The sequence below is a fragment of the Bombina bombina genome, chromosome 5, assembly GCF_027579735.1.
Source record: "Bombina bombina isolate aBomBom1 chromosome 5, aBomBom1.pri, whole genome shotgun sequence".
Lineage (NCBI taxonomy): Eukaryota > Metazoa > Chordata > Amphibia > Anura > Bombinatoridae > Bombina > Bombina bombina.
The window spans coordinates 247,361,674-247,385,514 of NC_069503.1; the positions used below are offsets into that span (position 1 = coordinate 247,361,674).

Sequence of the window (23,841 nt, forward strand, 5' to 3'; positions counted from 1 at the left end):
TCCCCTCAACTGTAGGTGGGTACTCACAAAAGGAGCGCACTATAATGCAGTGCTATTCACGCAGGCTGGATTGATTAGAGCCCACCAGCTTAGTGTGTATTTGAGAAAGGGGAAATGTGTCTATGTCTCTTCAATGTAAGCAGCTGCAGGCTATCATTGATTAGGAACCATGTGATCAAACTTCAACATGTGCAGGCAATATGTTTTTAATCATTGTATACTGTTTGTGCTTTATATATAGTGTGTATTTTGTATAGCTCACTTATCACTGCCTGATGAAAGGGTGTCACTAGCACCTTGAAACGCGTAGCAGAAAAGGTTTTTGTATTGTTTTTTAATACATTATTTTTAATAAATCATATCTCAAATCTTGGGATATTTTAATTCAACATTATTTGGTTTGTGAGCTTTTTTGAGGGAATTGTTTACTCTGGTGGACTGTGGATCCTGCATACTGGAGTGAGTTAGCTGGTGAACTCTGATATGCCAGCCTGCACAACCTGCACTGTATTATAGTGCGCTGCCTATGTGAGTATCCATTTATAGGGGATTCTACCTTTGGGTACCTAAATACTTTAGTGACTATCTGCACTATTGGAGTCCTTTTTGTTTGCCTCCCTTGTTTTCTATCCCTGCATTCCAGATTTGAGGTCTCTTGGAATCCTGTGGGAGCTAGCTGGTGGGCTCTAATCAATCCAGCCTGCGTGAATAGCACTGCATTATAGTGCGCTCCGTTTGTGAGTACCCACCTACATTTGAGGGGATTTTATGGGAAAGAATCACATTTACTCTATTTCACTGCACCATTGGAGCACCTTCTTCTTTTTGTTTTTGTTGAAGAGATACCTAGGTAGGTGTGTGGAGTATTACATGTCAGAAAATAGTGCTGCCATATAGTACTCTTTCAAATGATCAGCATTCTTACAATTTTTTGCCAAATAGTGCACCAGACACGTGCACAGTCCTGAGCTGATGTTGCTGCTTTTGACAGATACTAAGAGAATGAAAAAATTTGATAATAAAAGTAAATTAGAAAGTTGTTTAAAATTACATGTTCTGTCTAAATAATGAAAGAAAATGTGTTTTTTGTGTCCCTTTAAGTAATTTATTTTGCTGAGGACAAGTGGGGACAGATATAAAAGAGTTGCAAACAATGGCTGTGTGGCATATAACAATGCTAACCCTGTGACATAGTTATTTCAGCTCATTAATAACTGTTTCTAACTGTCCTCATGAGGGAATATGACATAAACGGGCTTAGCATAACTAAATGACAACATAATGGTGCCCTTTTCTTTAAAGAAACTCTGTCGAATTGTAAAGGGGACAAAACAAATAATGAAAGTATACTGTAAAGTTGTATTACTCCGTATAATTACACATTTTATATGGCAATGTCAAAGTGTTTAATTTTATAAAACTTTCCTGTAATATATCAGTCTGATCCTGCCAACATGGTCAGTCCAGCCCCGAAATACCAGGCAATTTTCCTCTGAACAAGGAACATGACAACCCCAGACGATCGTTTCGTCTTTTTTGGGCCTCATCAGTGAGGTGCAGCCATATCCCTCTAAGCACATTGGGCAAGGAGTCCACGTCTTGTTTCCCCATCACCCTTAGGGAGACTATCCCCAGGGTCATATTTACATATGCAAAACAGAAAGAGAAGCAGTCTGCCAGGAACGAACAGCAGCATCAATAGCTTATTCTATGGCCTGGTTGCCACCTGAGAGTAGCTTCTTTCTACCCAATTGTGCTTTTCACAGAGGAAAACTTTCCTGTAGTATATCAGTCTGATCCCGCCAACATGGTCAGTCCAGCCCCCAAATACCAGGCAATTCTCCTCTAAACAAGGAACATGACAACCCCAGACGATCTATTTATATATAGGCAAGTTTATTGTTATTTAACTGATACAACTTCTGCTGCACTGGGACAATTGTGAAGAAAATGTTTTGATCTTTATTTTGATCTTTTTTTTTTTTTTTAGTTTTACAACTTTCAAGATCCCCATTCATAAAAGTATTATCATATCTTTAGGTAGCTCCTTTACCCTGTGTTCTCCTTTTATTTCAAGTATATGCTTGTTTAACCACGGACATTATATTTTACAGATATACGTCAACATTCAGAGAATCAGTGAAGGCTGAGGAACAAAAGAATAAGGCTGCCTGGAAAACCTTAGGACCAGCAAAAGTAGAAGTTCCGTCACCAAAGGATTTCCTGCATAAACATACAAATGAATTCAAACTTGCACAAAGTATGTGAATGTGAATCTGCTAAACCTGCCTAACATGTACACTAGTTTCTATATGACTAGTTTTATGTCTGACCTCTTATTCATGTCCAAATACTGGTCCAGATTTTGTACTAAATAAATGCATCTCCAGTTCACTGTTTAATGTACAGCTTCTCTGCATCCAGTATCCCTACTCAATTTCCCGATTCCCCCTAACTTTTACTTGCATTTTCCCTATTTGTTGTCTCACATCATACATTGTTGCAAATGCTGGTGCCATTCCGTGTCGTACATGTAAATTAAATGTATAATGTCCTTTCTTAATAATATTATTTGTCTACAACCTAGAATGGAAACATTATTTTGACTGTTAAGCATAAAAGATACAAATAAGTCCCAACAGTATTATTATGGCTGATTGTGAAAGTAAATAGCATAAATACTTTAGAAAATGTAGATTTAAGGTGCCTATAGGAGCTCATTGCATGGGAACTAGGGTTGCCACCACAGCCATATTTTCCTGGACACTTATGAGTTACACATGTTGCAGGGTAAGCAGGGAAGAACATGTATTGTGCTGTTCATCAGCACTAATCATGTGATGTCCAGAGGCACAATACATGTTCCCACCTGCTTACCCTGCAACATGTGTAACTTATAAGTGTCACAGAAAACATGGCCGAGGTGGCAACCCTAATGGGAACACAGACTTAGTGGGCAGTGCAACCTGTTAGAGACAGCAGTGCCTTGAAAGGACAGTTAAAGGGACAGGAAACCCCAACAATTTCTTTCATGATTTGGATAGAACATACCATTTTAAACAACTTTCCAATTTACTTCTATTATCAAATTTGCTTCATTCTCTTGTTATCATTTGCTGAAGGAGCAGCAGAGCACTACTGGCAGCTAGATGAACACATCTAGTTAGCCAATTACAAGAGACAAATGTGCAATCAGCAGCTAGCTCCCACTAGTGTTGGATATGTGCGTATTCTTTTTCGACAAGGGATACCAAGAGAACGAAGCATATTTAGTAGAAGTGAATTTAAGTGTCCTAAAGTAGCATGCTCTATCTGAATCATGCAAGTTTAATTATGACTTTCCTATCCCTTTAAGTCAAAATTAAACTTTTATGTTTCAGACAGAGCATGCAATATTTAACTCAGTGTTAACTCAACAATTCCCAGTAGTGCATTACTGTACTCTTCAACAAAGAAAACCAAGAGACCAAAGCAAATTTGATAATAGAAGTAAATTGGAGTATGTTATAAAACTTTCATTTTTACTTTACTGTCCCTTTAATCTCTTTTTTAGGGGGAACCATGTAAGTACCCTATTTTGAATTAAAACCCATCTTATTTTTCCAATTGTCCATAATAATGTAGGGACTTGTATGTCCTTTTAAATGTTCAATAATATTTCTTAATATCATTGTAACTACAAGCAATGACAGTTATTTCTATGACAATATGAATTTTACTTACTAATACTAATTTCTTACTAAGGATTGAGATAGCTCTCCGAGGCCCAGATTACGAGTTTTGCGTTAGAGGCTGTGCGATGTTAACGAGCAGTTTTCCCTCACCGCTCACTTCCCTACAGCGCTGGTATTACGAGTTTTTACAAACCCGTCGTTAAAAGACAAGAAGTGAGCGTTGAGCAAAATTTTGCTCATTACCGCACTCCAATACCAGCGCTGCTTAAGTCAGCGGTGAGCTGGTGTAACGTGCTTGTGCACGATTTCCCCATAGGAATCAACAGGGAGAGATGGCTGAAAAAAAGTCTTAGCACCTGCCAAAAAGCATCATAAAACTCCTTAACGCAGCTCCATTGATTCCTATGGGGAAATACATTTTATGTCTACACCTAACACCCTAACATGAACCCCGAGTCTAAACACCCTTAATCTTACAGTTATTAACTCCTAATCTGCCTCCCCCGACATCGCCGACACCTACATTATAATTATTAACCCCTAATCTGCTGCTCCGGACACCGCCACCACCTACATTATACTTATGAACCCCTAATCTGCTGCCCCCAACATCGCCGAACCCTACATTATATTTAATAACCCCTACTCTACCGCCCCTAATGTTGCCGCCAGCTACCTACACTTATTAACTCCTAATCTGCCACCCCCATCGTTGCCGCCACTATAATAAACATATTAACCCCTATACCACCGCAAACAGTTAAATTTTAGTAACCCCTAATCTGCCGGCCCTAACATCGCCGTTACCTACCTACATTTATGAACCCCTAATCTGGCGCCCCCAACGTCGCTGCCACTATATTAAAGTTATTAACCCCTATACCTAAGTCTAACCCTAAACCTAACACCCCCTAACTTAAATATAATTAAAAGAAATAGAAATAAATATTACTATCATTAACTAAATTATTCCTATTTAAAGCGAAATACTTACCTGTAAAATAAACCATAAGCTAGCTACAATATAACTGTTACATTGTAGCTAGCTTAGGGTTTATTTTTATTTTACAGGCAAGTTTGTATTTATTTTAACTAGGTAGAATAGTTATTAAATAGTTATTAACTATTTAATAACTACCTAGCTAAAATAAATACAAAAGTACCTGTAAAATAAAAACCTAACCTAAGTTACAATTACACCTAACACTACACTATAATTAAATTAATTCCCTAAATTAAATACAATTAAATAAAATTAGCTAAAGTACAAAAAAAACCCCACTAAATTACAGAAAATAACCCCTACACTAAATTACAAATAGCCCTTAAAAGGGCCTTTTGCGGGGCATTGGCCCAAAGTAATCAGCTCTTTTACCTGTAAAAAAAATTACAAATCCCCCCCAACATTAAAACCCACCACCTACACAACCAACCCTGTTTTTTTTTTGTACTTTAGCTAATTTTATTTAATTGTATTTAATTGTATTTTATTTAGGGAATTAATTTAATTATAGTGTAGTGTTAGGTGTTAGTGTAACTTAGGTTAGGTTTTATTTTACAGGTCAACTTGTATTTATTTTAGCTAGGTAGTTATTAAATAGTTTATACCTATTTAATAACTAGTCTACTTAGTTAAAATAAATACAAAGTTGCCTGTAAAATAAAAATAAACCCTAAGCTAGATGCAATGTAACTATTAGTTATATTGTAGCTAGTTTAGGGTTTATTTTACAGGTAAGTATTTAGTTTTAAATAGGAATTATTTAGTTAATGTTAGGAATTTTATTTAGATTTATTTAAATTATATTTAAGTTAGGGGGCGTTAGGGTTAGACTTAGGTTTAGGGGTTAATACATTGGGGGCGGCAGATTAGGGGTTAATAAATGTAGGTAGGTGTCGGCGATGTTAGGGACGGCAGATTAGGGGTTAATAATATTTAACTAATGTTTGCGAGGCAGGAGTGTGGCGGTTTAGGGGTTAATATATTTATAATAGTGGCGGCGATGTCCGGTTCGGCAGATTAGGGGTTAAAATATTTTTTTTAGTGTTTGCGATGCAGGAGGGCCTCGATTTAGGGGTTAATATGTAGTTTATGGGTGTTAGTGTACTTTTCAGCACTTTAGTTAAGAGTTTTATGCTACGGCGTTGTAGTGTAAAACTCTTAACTACTGACTTTAGAATGCGTTACCAGTCTTGACAGGAGAGGGTCTACCGCTCACTTTTTGGCAGACTCGTAATACCTGCGCTATGCAAGTCCCATTGAAAAAAGAGGATACGCAATTTACGTAAGTGGATTTGCGGTATTTCCAAGTCTGGTCAAAAAAGGGAGCGGTACACCTGTACCTGCAGGACTCGTAATACCAGCGGGCGTTTAAAAGCAGCGTTAGGACCGGCTAACGCTGCTTTTTAAGACTAACACAAAACTCGCAATCTAGCTGCAAGTCTTTTTGAATCAGCTCTCAGTAATGTCATAGAAATTAGAGTGACACTGAAGATGCCTTTTAATTGTAATTCTAGTAACCTTTGTATATGAAGTAGCAGTTATGAATGATTTTTATTTGTATTACCTCTTAACACGTTGATAAATATTTTACAGTACTGCACAGTACAACCGTTTCAGTACTTCTAATAATAATCTTTCAATACTGTTTATTTTCTTAACATGCGTCTTTCTTTTGTACATATATTCCTATTTTTTTTTACTAATTTACTTTGTCTGATTTTTTTTTTTTAAAACACAAGAAAGTGCTGCCATTGACCCCACAGAAAAACCTCCCAGGTGCCTGGATGAAGAACGAAGGCGTCCTCCGGTTCCACGCAGAACAGAGCAGCCAATCATGGGAGTGCAAACCAATAAAAGTTTCATAAAGACCAATGTAGCTGATGCCGTCATGGCTGTACCCAAGAAGCCACAGCCTATAATTGTGGACAGTAAAAAAGGGGATAAACAACTACTTGAGACTTCCGGTCTTGTTCCTAAATACATTAAAAAAAAGGTTTGTATTCCTAGATTATGTGTTTCTTTAAGAGATATGAAACCCAACATTTTCCTTTCATGATTCAGATTGAACATGTAATTTTAAACAACTTTCTAATTTACCTCTTCTATAAATGTTCTTCATTCTTTTGATATCTTTTGTTGAAAAGCAGGGACGTATGTTTAGGAGCCGGCCCATTTCTGGAGCACTATATAGCAGTGGTTTTGCAAGAATGTTATCCATTTGCAAGAACACTAGATGGCAGCCCTATTTCCTGCCATGTAGTGCTCCTGACACCTACCTAGGTATCTCTTCCATACATTGTATCATGGGAACAAAGCAAATTTGATAATAAATTGGAAACTTTTTTTAAATGATATGCTCTGTCTGAATCACACAAAAAGTTTTTGGGTTTCATATCCCTTTAACCCTTTGAGTGCTAAGCCATTTCCCACCTGGGTGCTTTTTTTTATTTTTTAAATATATTTATTTTTTTACTTTTTTATTTTTTTTTTCCAGATCCCAAGACTTACACTGTTAGAAAGGTTAGCCGATTACCTTTCCAACAGTGGTGTTGGGGGTCTGTATCTGCTTAAATGCCTGAGATACAGGCTTCTAAGCATCATGCCCCCATTTCCCTATACTGTCTAATGTAAATTTTAAATAAAGTTGCGCGGAGACACTCGAAACGTGAAGCCCTGGTTATGCCTATCACTATACAGGCTAGATCGCCGGGGTAGGAGCCCCCAGATTGCCTTCAAGGTGGATGAGTGCTAGAGACTGCTCTGAGCCGTCGTCGGCACCAACTGGGACAATTTGCAACGGCTCAGAGCCGTCATCAGCACCTGACTGGGACAATTTGCAACGGCTCAGAGCCGTCGTTAGCAATTTTAGGCAGAAAATATATAAATAGTTTGTACAAACTAGCAAATATAAAGGGCTAGATTACAAATCTTAATTGCCCCCATAGTAAAGTGGACAGTTCCTCAATATAAATAAAAATATGAGCTTTTTTTTTCTACACAAAGCAGTTATAAGGGGTTAAAGTGAGGGAATGTTGGTGTGAAAGTGCCTTTACATTGAAGTGAAAGGGGACTGTGTTTTTACTGTAAATAAATATATATGTATATGCTTATATACATATACAGTATATTTATGTATTAGTGTGTATATACACACATAAACAAAAACATATATATGCATATATCCACATATATTTTTATTTTGCTGCCCAATGCTGCACGAATTGCCCCCTGCTGCACGAATTGCCCCCTGCGCTGCTGTAGGTGCTTTGCTGCGTCTCACGCCATTAGAACGAGGCTCACATTGGAGCTTATAGAAGCAGGCTTTCAAGCACTGGTATTACTGAGTGGAGCGCAAATATATAAGTGGAATATTGTGCTCCACTCGTAATCTAGGCAAAAGTGGGTAAATATTTTTTGTTGCAAATAAAAAATTTGGTTAAAAATTGTTGAAAATTGCATGAAATACGTGTTTAAAGAGGCATTAAACCGAGGAAATGTAGAGCAGATGTTAACAAATTAAGTTTAAATGAGCATTTCATGTTGAATACCACTTCTCAAACGCTTATAACTTTGGAGGATTTGGGAGTATTACACAAGGGTGCATTTTAAACCTATTTTGCCATATTATGTCACACCCCTGTGCTGAAGCAGGTTTAGCTGTTGGCATTTAAACATGAGTTTCAGTGTAAAGTACCCACATATATCATACCTGTTTTCAGCAGAGCAAGCACTTTTAGAAAATAACTTTATTTATAACTTTCTTTTTTAGAAATATACAAAATAGCAAAAAATATACAGGAAAGAATGCAAAAAAAGGATAATTTTTTTGAATGTCAATCTTTAAGTTACTTCCATGCCCCTGTATTGGAAAATGTGCATAGATTCCTTATTTTGAAAAATGGCTTGATTCTATTTGTGTGGCAAGTTTATTGTCCTTAAAGTGCATGTAAAGTCAAACAAACATCTCTGCCTCAAAGTATTTAATTTCACAAATAAACCCTAGTCTCATTCATCATATTTTCCCAAGATGTAAACTAAAGTCAATATATATCATTTTAATTACTATTGTTTTCGCCGATTCCTCCGCCTGCATTTTTGGTCCCACTTTTCTTTTTTGATTGACACTTCTCTGTCTGCTTGTTTTTTGCTTCCCCGGGGCGTCAGGATCTTTGTTCCTCACGTCACTTTCTTTAAATGCGCATGCGTGAGCTACCCGATGACGTAGCATACTCCATGCTCGTCCTCGAGTCTCGCATGCGCAATACCTCTTGAATTTCATTCATTCCAAGAGCTGAGGAGCTGTTGTTTTCTGTAGTATTGGTCGCTATACGCATGCGCGATTTCTCCGCAATTGTTTAATCGCATGCGCAAATGTCGGCCCTGCTCGTGAACGAGCTTACAACAAACGTCATGGAGTGGGAGTAAAATATTAAAATGAGGCATCGGATGTAGGGCTCCTAACCAGGAAGAAGACGGTTGGGAGGAGTCGAGTACTTACAACTACGATAAGTAAAAAATGAAATAAAAGTTTATTGCATTTGTTTTTTATGTTTATATGAATGCGGTTTACATATTTATAACATTCTGAGCAAGTATGTTTGATTTCATCAAGTAAAATTTACAATCACTTTAACTCATTCAAATTTGTTTCTCTTTAAAGGATTATGGTGCCCCTCCTGAATATTTAGTTAAGCGAAACGAGGAGATAAAAATGGCCCAAGAAGAGTATGATGCGTATGTGAAAGAGCGAATTAAGATGGGCGCAATGAAACAGCTGGCTGAGGAGGAAAGGCAGAGCGCTTTGGAGGTACATTTTTTTAGGATTCAGATAGAACATACCATTTTAAACAACTTTCCAATTTACTTTTATTAGCAAATCTGCTTCATTCCATTGATACCCTTTGCTTAAGCTAATTGAACACATCTAGTTAGCCAATCACAAGAGACGTGTGCAGGCACCAATCAATCACCAGCTAGCTCCCACTAGGATATGTACATATCCCTTTTCAACAATGGATACCAAAAGAACAAAGTACATTTGAAGTAAATATTTGTATTAGTAGCAGTAGTAGAATTAGTTATATCTATCTGTTATTCATAAAGTGCCAACATATAACACAGCACTAGTCAAATTTATGTTACATTCATAACGGTACATACATTGCATAATTAGATTACCAATAGCATTGTTAAAAAAAGTTATATATCCATGACTGGGAGTCGGCATGCATAGTGTGTGATTAAGTCCCAGGGCCACTATCAACCTATGAGTGTGGCTTGGTGGTTTAAGAGCGGAGGCAAATTAGTATATTAGATTAAATATATAGGGAAGAAGATACTGAGACAGAATGTTGGAAACTTTGTAAGCCAATCAGAAACATACTGCCATTAAAGGGACATGAAACCCAAAAGTTTACTTTCGTGATTTAGATAGAGGATGCAATTTTAACCAACTTTCCAATTTATATCTATTATCCCATTTGCTTCATTCTCTTAAAGCATGAGTCTGAAATTCTTTTAAAGTGCCTGTTTTATATACAGATCGTCTGCATTTCAGTACTCTAATTGCTAATTTACACTAGACACACACATATATCAGTTTTCTCCCAATGGTCTTTTTAATGGATGCAGCACCAGGCTGATTTTATTTACGACCTGGCTAAAATGTAAAACAATATTATACTAATGTTATAATTTGTAATGCTTATTGTGCAGATTATCATTAAAAACATTTTGCTTAAATTATGCAATCAATTTGTGCCTTGTATAGCAGAAACTGTTATCATTTTATATATAAGTATTACACTGCCCCCACCAGGTGGCAACATTTTCTGTGTAGAACACTGTATATAAATTGATTTAAATGTCCCATTAACAGACTAATGATTATTTATAATTATCATAATTCATTTTAATTTTTAACAATTAACACTAATAAACCATGTTACCCCTACTTCAGTGTTTTAACATAATAGTGTGGTGTTATATGTTTGAAAATATATCTCAAATCTAAAAAAGGCACATCATAATATGTGAATAATTTAGGAGTAAGCAGTTTTAGACCTTTTTATTTCTGCTACAAAAAATGTAGGATTCTTGCAACCCTCGAAATGAATTCTTTTTATTTTTCAGGGGCTGAAGAAAAACTGGGATGAATTACACCATGAATACCAAGCGCTTTCAGTAGTGATTGATACACTTCCAAAAAAAGCACATAAAGAAAGATTAGAGGAGGAAATGAGACAGTTGGAGCGAGATATTGACCTGATTGAAAGACACAAAATGATCTACATTGCAAATAAATAGATGTCACTACAACATGACCACCTGCTATATAACATACTTGTCAGTTAAAAATAAATGTTTCATATAGAATTTGTGTATTTTGGATACTTATTTGCTGTATATTGTTTTATTTTGTCAACGTGTTATTTATACAGATGGAATCAGTATCTTCAGATAAAACAATACTAAATGGACACAAATTTATTTAAAGGCAATTTTACTGATCCAATTTCAAGTGAAAAATAAATGAAACCTTTTACTACTAAACCACTTCACATTTATGTGCTGAAGTTATTTTAGTCTTTTAGACTTGTTGCATTTAGATATTAATTTAATGTAAGTGCTATTTCTGTGTAAGTCACAAAAATTACACATTATTTTTTTTCCCTGCAGACTAAGCACTTTTACAAAATAACATCAGTTTGCAGAAATTTCCGACATAGCAAAATAACACAATTTGGAATGCAAACGATTTGTTTGTGACATTTTCTTATCTAATAAAAGGGGTATAAAACCCCTCATGGAAAGACGGAGTGCTACTCTTTCTAAAATGTATTCTCATGTCCTTCTGTGTGGATTTTGGGTGGTGATGGGAATACCCCTTGTTTTTTAGTCGGGCAGGTGAATAACCTGTAAATTGGAAGAGAATGTAACCCTTCTATCAAAAGAATGAATTTGCATTTATAAAAAGAAGGATCCCACTGCACGTAAGATAAAAGAGATATAAAAGCCCCACTCTTCACCATAAAAATGTCCTTAGTATTTTGTGGGCAGGTGATCAACATTTCTCATTTGAAAAAAAGAATAATCTATCCATTCAAATAAGGGTAAAGGGAAAGTTAATGTTAAAGATAAGTATATATGCATGTGATTCAGGGTGCTTACTTTTTAAAGAATGACATGTTACACACTCTACATTGCAGAGAAAAACAATGTCTTCCTGTGCAGCAAAGGGCTTACATAAGAGCTACGTAATAGTTATGAGAGTAGCTTCTGATATGATAGTGAGTAGCAAACACCTTTATAATTTGCTTTCTATAACTACTTGGCTGTATATCAAATCTGCACACCAACCTCTCCAGGGATGAAGGCTGTAAAACCTCTGTCTCTCCACGGAAACCTCAGAGTAGAAGAGCTCAAAATAGTGTAGTGTGTTATAAACCCACAGAGGGCTAGATTACAAGTGACATGCTAATGTTAGCACACACGTGATATTATGCCTGTGTTAACTTTCACTCATATTGCAAGTTGAAAGTAAAGCCGACTGCACAAGCTCGACTGAAGTCCTTGCATAAAGGGTTAGGGATAAATTTAAAGTTGCACCAAACACAACATAAATACATTAAAATAAAGTGTTACACTCAAATATATACTATCTATTAAAAAACTATTCATAGAAATATTAAGAAAAAAATGATATAAGGGTTAAAAAAAATATATATGGTATATGACAAGGCGTTTGAATGGAAAGGGCTGTAATATATAAATATATATAACTTACTATGTGTATGTGTATATATATATATATATATATATATATATATATATGTGTGTATACATGTGCATTTATGTGTTTATATGTGTATATATGTATATACATACATATTCACACATATAAACGTATATATATATATATATATATATATATATACACACAGTATCTCACAAAAGTGAGTACACCCCTCACATTTTTGTAAATATTTTATATCTTTTCATGTGACAATACTGAAGAAATGACACTTTGCTACAATGTAAAGTAGTGAGTGTACAGCCTGTATAACAATGTAAATTTGCTGTCCCCTCTAAATAACTCCACACACAGCCATTAATGTCTAAACCGTTGGCAACAAAAGTTAGTATACCCCTAAGTGGAAATGTCCAAATTGGGTCCATAGTGTCAATATTTTGTGTGGCTACCATTATTTTCCAGCACTGCCTTAACCCTCTTGGGCATGGAGTTCACCAGAGCAGGTTGCCACTGGAGTCCTCTTCCACTCCTCCTTGTCGACATCTCGGAGCTGGTGGATGTTAGAGCCCTTGTGCTCCCCCACCTTCCGTTTGATGATGCCCCACAGATGCTCAATAGGGTTTAGGTCTGGAGACATGCATGGCAGTGGCTGTCTAGGAGGTGTGTTTGGGGTCGTTATATATACACACATATATACATATATACATACATACACACACATTTTCCTCTATGTGAAGAACATTGTAATGTAAAATATTCATTACTACCTTTGGGTTAGCGCTGTAGGTCTAATGCAGTGTCAGGTTGCCACGCAAGCGATAAGTGTTTACTTCTGGTAGTGTTTGTGCGTGAGTGAAAGTGAAAAGTGAGTGAAAATAGCATGCCACTTGTAATCTGGCCTAGTATCACTAAATGGAAAATACACAGATGGATGAAAGATGAAATCACAAATAATTTATTAAAGAAACTTCAACCTGGAAAACAGCAAAAACAACTTTACTTCGGAGTTAAAAGCTCAACTCTAGGGGGCCTATTTAACAAAGGTCTGTCGGACCTGATCCGACATTGTGGATCAGGTCCGCATTCAGCATTGCACCAGCAGCTCTGGTGCAACGCCGCCCCCTGCAGATTCACGGCCAATCAGCAGGGAGGTGTCAATCAACCCGATCGGACTCAATCGGGTTGAATTGGGGCGATGTCTGTCGGTCTGCTCAGAGCAGGCGGACAGGTTATGGAGCAGCGGTCGTTAGAGCGCTGCTTCATAACTGGTGTTTCTGGTAAGCCTGAAGGCTCGCCAGAAACACGGGGCTTCAAGCTCCATACGGAGCTTGATAGATATGCCCCCCAGTGTTTTAGCAGTTTAACTTAACTACCTTTTTCAAGAGCAATAAAATATATATATCATAAAAGATCTGTATCCCCCCAAACAATGAAAAAAATAATTTATGCTTACCTGGTACATTTCTTTATTTCATGGTGGTGAGAGTCCACAAGGCTTAGCATGTGGGATTGATTATTTATTGAGTTCTGCCAAGGTCAAGATCCGAGACACTTCTCTCATTGCTAAAGGATCTCAAAACCTTCACTTGCAAGGTAATTACAGAGGTAAAAAGTATATTTATATAACAGTGTTCGTTATGCAAAACTGAGGAATGGTAAATAAAGGGATTATCTATCTTTCTTTCATAAGATATGGTGTCCACGGCTTGAGTATTTACTGTTGGGAATATCACTCCTGGCCAGCAGGAGGAGGCAAAGAGCACCACAGTTAAACTGCTACGTATCACTCCCTTACCCACAACCCCCAGTCATTCTCTTTCACTTCGGTGCATGGAGGAGGTGAAGTTTAGGTGTCTGAAGAAAAATGTTGATTTAATCTACAAGCAAGTTTTGGGGTATAGCCGTATTCCACGTCATTCCTTGCAGTTGGGTAGTGGAGGCTTTAAAGCAGTTAGGAACTTATAAGGAGGTACTTACTGCATTTTCCTAACAATTGCTGCCCTAGTTTAAAAAGCCAGAGTTGGCTACTCTGTTCTTTTTTCAAAGGTTTCTGTGAGGAACTGTGTCCTCTCATACCTTGTAACTGTCTACATGCCAGACAGCAGAGCAGGTAAGTGCTTTTTCTTCCAGTTGGGGAGACCATGTACTTAACAAATTAAAAGACACTGCTTTTTTTTATTGGGACATAGATAATCCAGTTGTATGGGTTACACTGGGGCATGAATCAGGCACTGTAGCATGTGTGAGACTAACATTTAAACTCTTTTAAAAAGAAAGGGTAAAATGTTTTTATTAGGCTTTATTTTCTGACACATATATACTTGATAAAAAAATACAAGTTTAAACTGAAAGTAAGGCTGAATTTTCTATTTCATCAGCTTATTTATTTCCCCTTTGCTTTAAAATAAAATGATGCAACATTTTAAACTGTCAAGTTTGAAGAAACGGATATTTCTGTTACTCAGTGTACCAGGAAGCTATTTTTAGTGCCTCTCTGTGTCGCAGCAGTAATTTGAGCTCGGCAGTTGCGGTCACATGACCGGCTTTACTTCATAACATTTCTGAGGAAAAAGTAGTTTTTCTCCATTTCTTGGTGATCCGGTCTTAATTTGTAGCGGTAAGGCACTTCAGTAATTGAGGTGTGGGATTGCCTGATAGGTATTTTAAAAGTTTATTTGATGTTTATTAAAAAAATTCTTAACTTTTCTCACATAATTTTAACTGGGGATCAATCCTAATTTGGAATAAAATTTAAAGTGTATTTTTTCCTTGGCTTATTTTAATTAAATATTTAAATCTTTGAAACTTATCTGTTCGAGTTTATTTACTGTTTCACAACATGTCTGATACGGAGCAAGAGCCTGCTCTCATGAATTCATGCTTATTATGTTTCGATGCACAAATTGCAGCTCCTATGCAATTTTGTTCTTCATGTGTCAAGAAAACCTTGCAAAATAAATGTAAAATGTTTGAGCCTAATAACTCTCAGGATGATGCTGTTAAAATAATACCTCAGCTTTCTCCTGCTATGTCCGAAGCCTCAATAGCGTCACATGCAGTGCCCTGCGGTTCCTCTACAACTCTTAGTGGAGTTTATTTAAATGCAGAAATTGTTACCCAGGTATCTTCAGCAGTATCTGCAGCATTAGCTGCCATTCCCAGATTACACGGAAAACGCAAGAGGAAATCTAGAAATTCAGAAAGTAAGGTGCCTATCCTCATTTCTGCTTCCCAAGTTGCCCTTTCTCACAAGTCTGATGAGGAAGATACATCAGGACTTTCTGAGGGTGAAATCTCAGATTCGGACAGTATAAATTCTTCTTCTGAGACTGAGGTGGTATCCTTCAGATTTAAGCTTGAACACCTTTGTATATTGTTAAAGGAGGTTTTAGCTACTTTAGATGACTCCAATACCCCTGTCGTTGTCACTCCTAAGAAATCTAGTAAACTTAATAGTTTCTTTGATGAACCTTCCACTTCAATGTTTTTTCCTGTGCCGGACCGTGCTAGGGAGATTATCTCACAGGAATGGGAGAAACCAGGGGTGTCTTTTACCCCCATCTCCCATTTTTTAGAAAATGTTTCCTGTCAAGGGCTACATTAAAGACCCATTTCCACTCTGGCTAAGAGAACCACTATTCCTATTGAGGATAGCTGCACTTTTAAGAATCCGATGGACAAGAAGCTGGAGGCTTATTTGAAAAAAATATATGTTCATTAAGGTCTCCAATGGCAACCTGCGGTGTGTATTGCCACCGTGACTAGTGCAGCATCTTATTGGTTCGACACCTTGTCTGATTCTCTTCAAGTAGAGACTTCCTTGGATGAAATTCAAGATAGGATTCAAGCTCTTAAGTTGGCCAATTCCTTTATTGCAGATGACATTTTATAGGTTGTTAGACTAGGAGCTAAAACTTCTAGTTTCGCTGTCCTAGCCCACAGGGAGTTATGGTTGAAATCCTGGTCTGCAGACGTTTCCTCTAAAATCAAGCTTCTGGTGATTCCTTACAAGGGCAAAACCTTGGTTGGACCCGGTTTGGCAGAAATTATCTCTGATATTACGGGTGGAAAGGGGTCTTTTCTACTTGAAGATAAGAAGAATAGGCCTAAAGGATGTCAGAGTAATTTTCGTTCCTTTCGTAACTTCAGAGGAAAGCCTTCCCCTTCTTCTTCCAAGCAGGAACAATCCAAGTCTTCTTGGAAACCCAATCAGTCTTGGAACAAGGTGAAACAATCAAAGAAACCCGCAGCTGATTCCAAATCAGCATGAAGGGTTTGTCCCCGATCCGGGATTGGATCAGGTGGGGAGCAGACTCTCAGTTCTCTCAAGCCTGGATATGAGGTGTCCCAGATCCCTGGACTGTGGACATAGTATCCCAGGATTAAAAATTGGAATTCAAGACTTTTCCTCCCAGAGGCAGATTCCTTCTCTCAAGATTATCTGTAGACCAGATAAAGAGAGAGGCGTTCTTGAAATGTATACAACATCTTTCCTCCCTGGGAGTGATAGTTCCAGTGCAGGAACAGGGTCTCGGGTTCTACTCCAACCTATTTGTGGTTCCCAAAAAAGAGGGAACTTTCTGTCCCATTCTAGACTTGAAGTGTCTAAACAAGTTTCTCAAAGTTCCAGCCTGCAAGATGGAGACTATACGCTCCATTCTTCCTTTAGTACAAGAGGGATAGTTAATGACAACCATAGACCTAAAGGATGCGTATCTTCATGTTCCTATTCACAGGGACCATCAAAGATTCCTGAGATTTGCCTTTCTGGACAAACGTTTCCAGTTCATGGGACTTCCATTTGGTCTAGCCACAGCTCCCAGATTTTCTCTTGTAAGATGTATCCAGTCCACGGATCATCCATTACTTGTGGGATATTCTCATTCCCAACAGGAAGTTGCAAGAGGACACCCACAGCAGAGCTGTAATATAGCTCCTCCCCTAACTGTCATACCCAGTCATTCTCTTGCAACTCTCAACAAGCAAGGACGTTGTAGGAGAGAGTGGTTAAATATAGCTAGTTTATTTTCTTCAATCAAAAGTTTGTTATTTTTAAATAATACCAGAGTTGTGCTATTTTATCTCAGGCAGTAAATAGAAGAAGAATCTGCCTGAGGTTTCTATGATCTTAGCAGGTTGTAACTAAGATCCATTGCTGTTCTCACATATGTCTGAGGGGATTACACAGATGAGGTAACTTCAGCGAGAGAATGGCGTGCAGTTTATTCTGCTATCAGGTATGTGCAGTTATAATTTTTTCTAGAGATGGAAAACACTAGAAAATGCTGCTGATACCGGATTAATGTAAGTTAAGCCTGAATACAGTGATTTAATAATGACTGGTATCATGCTTACTCCCAGGGGTAATACCCTTATGATATTGCAATATAAAACGTTTGCTGGCATGTTTAATCGTTTTTATATATGCTTTGGTGATAAAACTTTATTGGGGCCTAGTTTTTTCCACATGGCTGGCTTAAATTTTGACTAGAAACAATTTCCACTGTTGTAGTATAAAAGTTACAGTTGGTGCAGTTAAAATTACAAACTGTGACATCCGGCTTCCCTCAAAGGCCCTCTGAATGCTATAGGACATCTCTAAAGGGCCCAAAGCCTTTCCAAAGTCGTTTATTGGGGAAGGTAGGGCCACAGCTTGCTGTGGCAGTTGGTTGTGACTGTTAAAAAACGTCTATTTCGTTTTTTTGATCCGTTTTTTGAACTAAGGGGTTAATCATCCATTTGCAAGTGGGTGCAATGCTCTGTTAGCCTATTATACACACTGTAAAAATTTTGTTTGATTTACTGCATTTTTTCACTGTTTTTCAAATTCTGACAATATTTGTTTCTCTTAAAGGCACATTACAGTTTTTTATATTTTCTTGTTAACTTGATTTAAAGTGTTTTCCAAGCTTGCTAGTCTCATTGCTATTCTGTATAAACATGTCTGACATAGAAGAAACTCCTTGTTTACTATGTTTAAAAGCCATGGTGGAATCTCCTCCTAGAATGTGTACCAAATGTACTGATTTCATTTTATGCAATAAAGATCATTTTCTGTCTTTAAAAAATTTATCACCAGAGGAATCTGACGAGGGGGAAGTTATGCTGACTAACTTTCCCCACGTGTCAGACCCTTTGACTCCCGCTTAAGGGACTCACGCTCAAATGGCGCCAAGTACATCTAGGGCGCCCATAGCGTTTACTTTACAAGACATGGCGGCAGTCATGGATAATACACTGTCAGCGGTATTAGCCAGACTACCTGAACTTAGAGGTAAGCGAGATAGCTCTGGGGTGAGACAAAATGCAGAGCATACTGACGCTTTAAGAACCATGTCTGATACTGCCTCACAATATGCAGAAGCTGAGGAAAGAGAGCTTCAGTCAGTGGGTGATGTTAATGACTCAGGAAAGATACCTGATTCTAATATTTCTACATTTAAATTTAAGCTTGAACACCTCCGCGTGTTGCTTAGGGAGGTTTTAGCTGCTCTGAATGACTGTGATACCATTGCAGTGCCAGAGAAATTGTGTAGACTGGATAAATACTTTGCAGTGCCGGTGTGTACTGATGTTTTTCCAAATACCTAAAAGGTTTACAGAAATTATTAATAAGGAATGGGATAGACCAGGTGTGCCGTTCTCTTCCCCTCCTATTTTTAGAAATTTTTTGCCAATAGACGCCACCACACGGGACTTATGGCAGACAGTCCCTAAGGTGGAGGGTGCAGTTTCTACTCTAGTAAAGCGTACTACTATCCCTGTCGAGGACAGTTGTGCTTTTTTTTTTTAGATCCAATGGATAAAGAATTAGAGGTTACCTTAAGAAAATATTTATTCAACAAGGTTTTATGCTACAGCCCCTTGCATGCATTGCCCCTGTTACTGCTGCTGCGGCGTACTGGTTTGAGTCTCTGGAAGAGGCTTTACAGGTAGCGACTCCATTGGATGACATACTTGGCAAACTTAGAGCACTTAAGCTAGCCAATTCTTTTATTCTGATGCCATTGTTCATTTGACTAAACTAACGGCTAAGAATTTTGATTTTGCTATACAGGCGCACAGAGCGCTATGGCTTAGATCATGGTCAGCTGACGTGACTTCAAAATCTAAGCTACTTAACATTCCCTTCAAGGGGCAGACCCTATTCGGGCCTGGTTAAAGGAGATTATTGCTGATATCACTGGAGGAAAAGGTCATGCCCTTCCTCAGGACAGGTCCAAATCTAGGGCCAAACAGTCTAATTTTCGTGCCTTTCAAAACTTCAAGGCAGGTGCGGCATCAACTTCCTCTAATAATAAATAAGAGGGAACTTTTGCTCAATCCAAGACGGTCTGGAGACCAAACCTGACCTGGAAAAAAGGTAAGCATGTAAAAAAGCCTGCTGCTGCCTCTAAGACAGCATGAAGGAACGGCCCCCTATCCGGGAACGGATCTAGTAGGGGGCAGACTTTCACTCTTTGCCCAGGCGTGGGCAAGAGATGTTCAGGATCCCTGGGCATTGGAAATTATATCCCCGGGAAATCTTCTGGACTTCAAAGCTTCCCCCCCAAAAGGGAAATTTCACCTTTCACAATTATCTGCACACCAGATAAAGAGAGAGGCATTCTTATCCATTCAGGAGATGTTTGCGCTTAACTATAAATCACTACAGAAGTCACTGATAGCTGACATGTCATCGTGGCGTTCCCAACATATTACATGGTTGGGCAGAATCAATACTATAAAAATGAACGTCCTACCCCGTATTTTATACTTATTTCAGACGTTGCCTATTCCCTTACCCCTAAACTTTTTGACTAATATGCAGAACGCCATGTTCGACTTTATTTGGGACAAAAGAAAAGCAAGGATAAACAGAATATTAATGTGCGTACGCATCAAAGACGGGGGGCTGGGGGTTCCCAATCTTAAAAAATACAGACAGGCAGTCTTCCTACAAAGAGTGGTGGATTGGTCTACAAATTATGAATATAAGGCTTGGGTGAGACTAGAGCATGACCTTACAGAGCAAAGACATCTAGGTACATTGTGCTGGCAGAGACGCACAACACTGTCAAATAAAATTAGTCAAAACGCACCTATCCTAGAAACTATTAAAGTATGGGACAGGATACTAGTAGAATACCCACACATATCATCCAGGGCCTCCCCACTAACTCCTCTTTTAGACAATGTAGATTTTGCGCCAGGAATGGGATTATTAAAACTGCACAACAGGACACAAAAAACGAGAGCCATCATGATGTTACATTTAGGGAACGAACAACACCTGCGAACAAGTGAAGAATTGATTGAGGAGGGGCTCCCCGTATTCCGTAATTGGTATTTCCTAAGACAGTGTCATTCATACCTATATAAACATAAAGAGAGGAATAATTTCCTACGCTCATTAACCCCTTTTGAGGTATTGTGTAACTCAACTTCTCCCATCAAAAGAACCCTTTCCCTTACATACTCCATATTACAAGCCTCATGCAGTATTCCTCATTACATCGATAGCTGGGAGAAAGAACTAGAAATAGAGTTGACACACAAGGACAGACAGCAAATATTCTCAGCAGTAACTAAGGTATCCGCCTCCAGCAAACTAATCGAGTTGAATCTTAAAATAATCCAGAGGTGGTATCTTACGCCTGTCAGAATTAGTAAGTTATTCCCTTCATGTAGTGAGATCTGTTGGAGATGCGGGGAACAGCCGGGGACAATGTCACATATTTGGTGGACTTGTTCTCCACTTGCAAAATTATGGGAAGAAATAGCGAAAGAGATGTCAGGGATGTTGGGACTCGCTTTGCCTCCGGATCCACGTATCTGGTTATTTAATATTATTCCAAATAAGACCCCAAAGGATAAGAGGAATCTAATTTTTATAGGTAGCAATTGCATTAAACAATGGGTGGCCAAGAACTGGAAGAGCAGAAACATACCTAGCATAGCACAGTGGCTACACACATTTAATCAAATTTTAGACCTCGAAGAATACACATATTTAGTCAATAAGAGATTAGATACTTACATCCAAATGAAGGTCCTGTGGGAAGACCACGTAAAAACCAGAGACTACACATCCATTCAATAAATGGTGCCTTAGTGGTTATCAACAATGTTTCAATCTGGGGGGCCATACATTTCGATGTTAATCCAACCTGGCTTACTTTAATGCATGTCCAAGTATTGCAATTATGTCATTTGAAAATAATGTTATAGTTTGTACAATTTGTATAAGTTATATTAGTATTCATGTTTAGATATTTACATGTTATTAGCAGTACCCTAAGAGCACACATGATGTATTCTGGAAAAGGCATGTACTTGAATTTTCAGGCATTGAACAAAATGTATCCTGCCCTTTTCTTTTTCAATAAAACTGCTTTTAAAACTTAAAAAAAAAAAAAAAGAGAGAGGCATTCTTACACTGTGTACGAGACCTCCTAGTTATGGGAGTGATCCATCCAGTTCCAAAGGAGGAACAGGGACAGGGTTTTTACTCAAATCTGTCATCATCATCGGTTTCTTAGGTCTGCCTTTCAAGACAGGCATTACCAGTTGTAGCTCTTCCCTTGGGATTAGCTACAGCCCCAAGAATCTTTACAAAGGTTCTAGGGTCGCTTATGGCGGTCCTAAGGCCGCGGGGCATAGCAGTAGCCCCTTATTTAGACGACATCCTGATACAGGCGTCAAACTTCCAAATTGCCAAGTCTCATACGGACGTAGTACTGGCATTTCTGTGGTTGCATTGGTGGAAAGTGAACGAGGAAAAGAGTTCTCTATCCCCACTCACAAGAGTTTCCTTTCTAGGGACTCTGATAGATTCTGTAGAAATGAAAATTCACCTGACGGAGTCCAGGTTATCAAAGCTTCTAAATTCCTGCCGGGTTTTTCATTCCATTCCGCACCCTTCGGTGGATCAGTGTATGGAAGTAATCGGCTTAATGGTAGCGGCAATGGACATAGTGCCGTTTGCACGCTTACATCTCAGACCGCTGCAACTATGCATGCTCAGTCAGTGGAACGGGGATTACACAGATTTGTCCCCTCAACTGAATCTGGACCAAGAGACCAGGGATTCTCTTCTCTGGTGGCTATCTCGGGTCCATCTGTCCAAAGGTATGACCTTTCGCAGGCCAGATTGGACAATTGTTACGACAGATGCCAGCCTTCTAGGTTGGGGTGCAGTCTGGAACTCCCTGAAGGCTCAGGGATCATGGACTCAGGAGGAGTCTCTCCTTCCATTAAATATTCTGGAACTAAGAGCGATATTCAAGGCTCTTCAGGCTTGGCCTCAGTTAGCAACTCTAAGGTACATCAGATTTCAGTCGGACAACATCACGACTGTAGCTTACATCAGCCATCAAGGGGGAACGAGAAGTTCCCTAGAGATGTTAGAAGTTTCAAAAATAATTTGCTGGGCAGAGATTCACTCTTGCCACCTATCAGCTATCCATATCCCAGGGATTTTCTAAGTCGTCAGACTTTTCATCCGGGAGAGTGGGAACTCCATCCGGAGGTATTTGCACAACTGATTCATTGTTGGGGCAAACCAGAACTGGATCTCATGGCGTCTCGCCAGAACGCCAAGCTTCCGTGTTACGGATCCAGGTCCAGGGATCCCAAGGCGACACTGATAGATGCTCTAGCAGTGCCCTGGTCTTTCAACCTGGCTTATGTGTTTCCACCGTTTCCTCTGCTCCCTCGACTGATTGCCAAGATCAAGCAGGAGAGAGCATCTGTGATTCTGATAGCACCTGCGTGGCCACGCAGGACCTGGTATGTAGATCTAGTGGACATGTCATCCTTTCCACCATGGTCTCTGCCTCTGAAACAGGACCTTCTACTTCAGGGTCCTTTCAACCATCCAAATCTAATTTCTCTGAGGCTGACTGCCTGGAGATTGAACGCTTGATTTTATCAAAGCGTGGCTTCTCAGAGTCAGTTATTGATACCTTAAGACAGGCACGAAAGCCTGTCACCAGGAAAATTTACCATAAGGTATGGCATAGATATCTTTATTGGTGTGAATCCAAGGGTTACTCATGGAGTAAGGTCAGGATTGCTAGGATATTATCTTTTCTCCAAGAAGGTTTGGAAAAAGGATTGTCAGCTAGTTAAGCGTCTGGCAGATGTTCCAGACGTTCAGGCATTTTGTCAGGCTTTAGTTAGAATCAAGCCTGTGTTTAAACCTGTTGCTCCACCATGGAGCTTAAACTTGGTTCTTAAGGTTCTTCAAGGAGTTCCGTTTGAACCTCTTCATTCCATAGATATCAAGATTTTATCTTGGAAAGTTCTTTTTTGGTAGCTATTTCCTCGGCTCGTAGAGTCTCTGAGCTATCTGCCTTACAATGTGATTCTCCTTATCTGATTTTTCATACGCATAAGGTAGTCCTGCGTACCAAACCTGGGTTCTTACC

General features: G+C 38.6%; 2 protein-coding genes across 2 annotated transcripts in view; one reads left to right on the forward strand and one right to left on the reverse strand.

The window, feature by feature from the left end:
* The window catches only part of ENKUR (enkurin, TRPC channel interacting protein), a 35,846-nt gene extending 24,614 nt beyond the window's left edge, over positions 1-11,232 (forward strand). Inside the window, exons 3-6 of the mRNA XM_053713934.1 lie at positions 2,115-2,260; positions 6,417-6,670; positions 9,338-9,484; positions 10,810-11,232. Coding sequence (XP_053569909.1) covers positions 2,115-2,260; positions 6,417-6,670; positions 9,338-9,484; positions 10,810-10,983 — 721 coding nt within the window. The 3' untranslated portion in view covers positions 10,984-11,232. The remainder of the gene's footprint in view (positions 1-2,114; positions 2,261-6,416; positions 6,671-9,337; positions 9,485-10,809) is intronic.
* THNSL1 (threonine synthase like 1) overlaps positions 1-12,104 on the reverse strand; it is a 52,145-nt gene extending 40,041 nt beyond the window's left edge. The window contains exon 1 of the mRNA XM_053713933.1: positions 12,037-12,104. The gene's annotated coding sequence lies outside the window, so the exon portion shown is untranslated. The remainder of the gene's footprint in view (positions 1-12,036) is intronic.
* Positions 12,105-23,841: the final 11,737 nt, after the last annotated feature.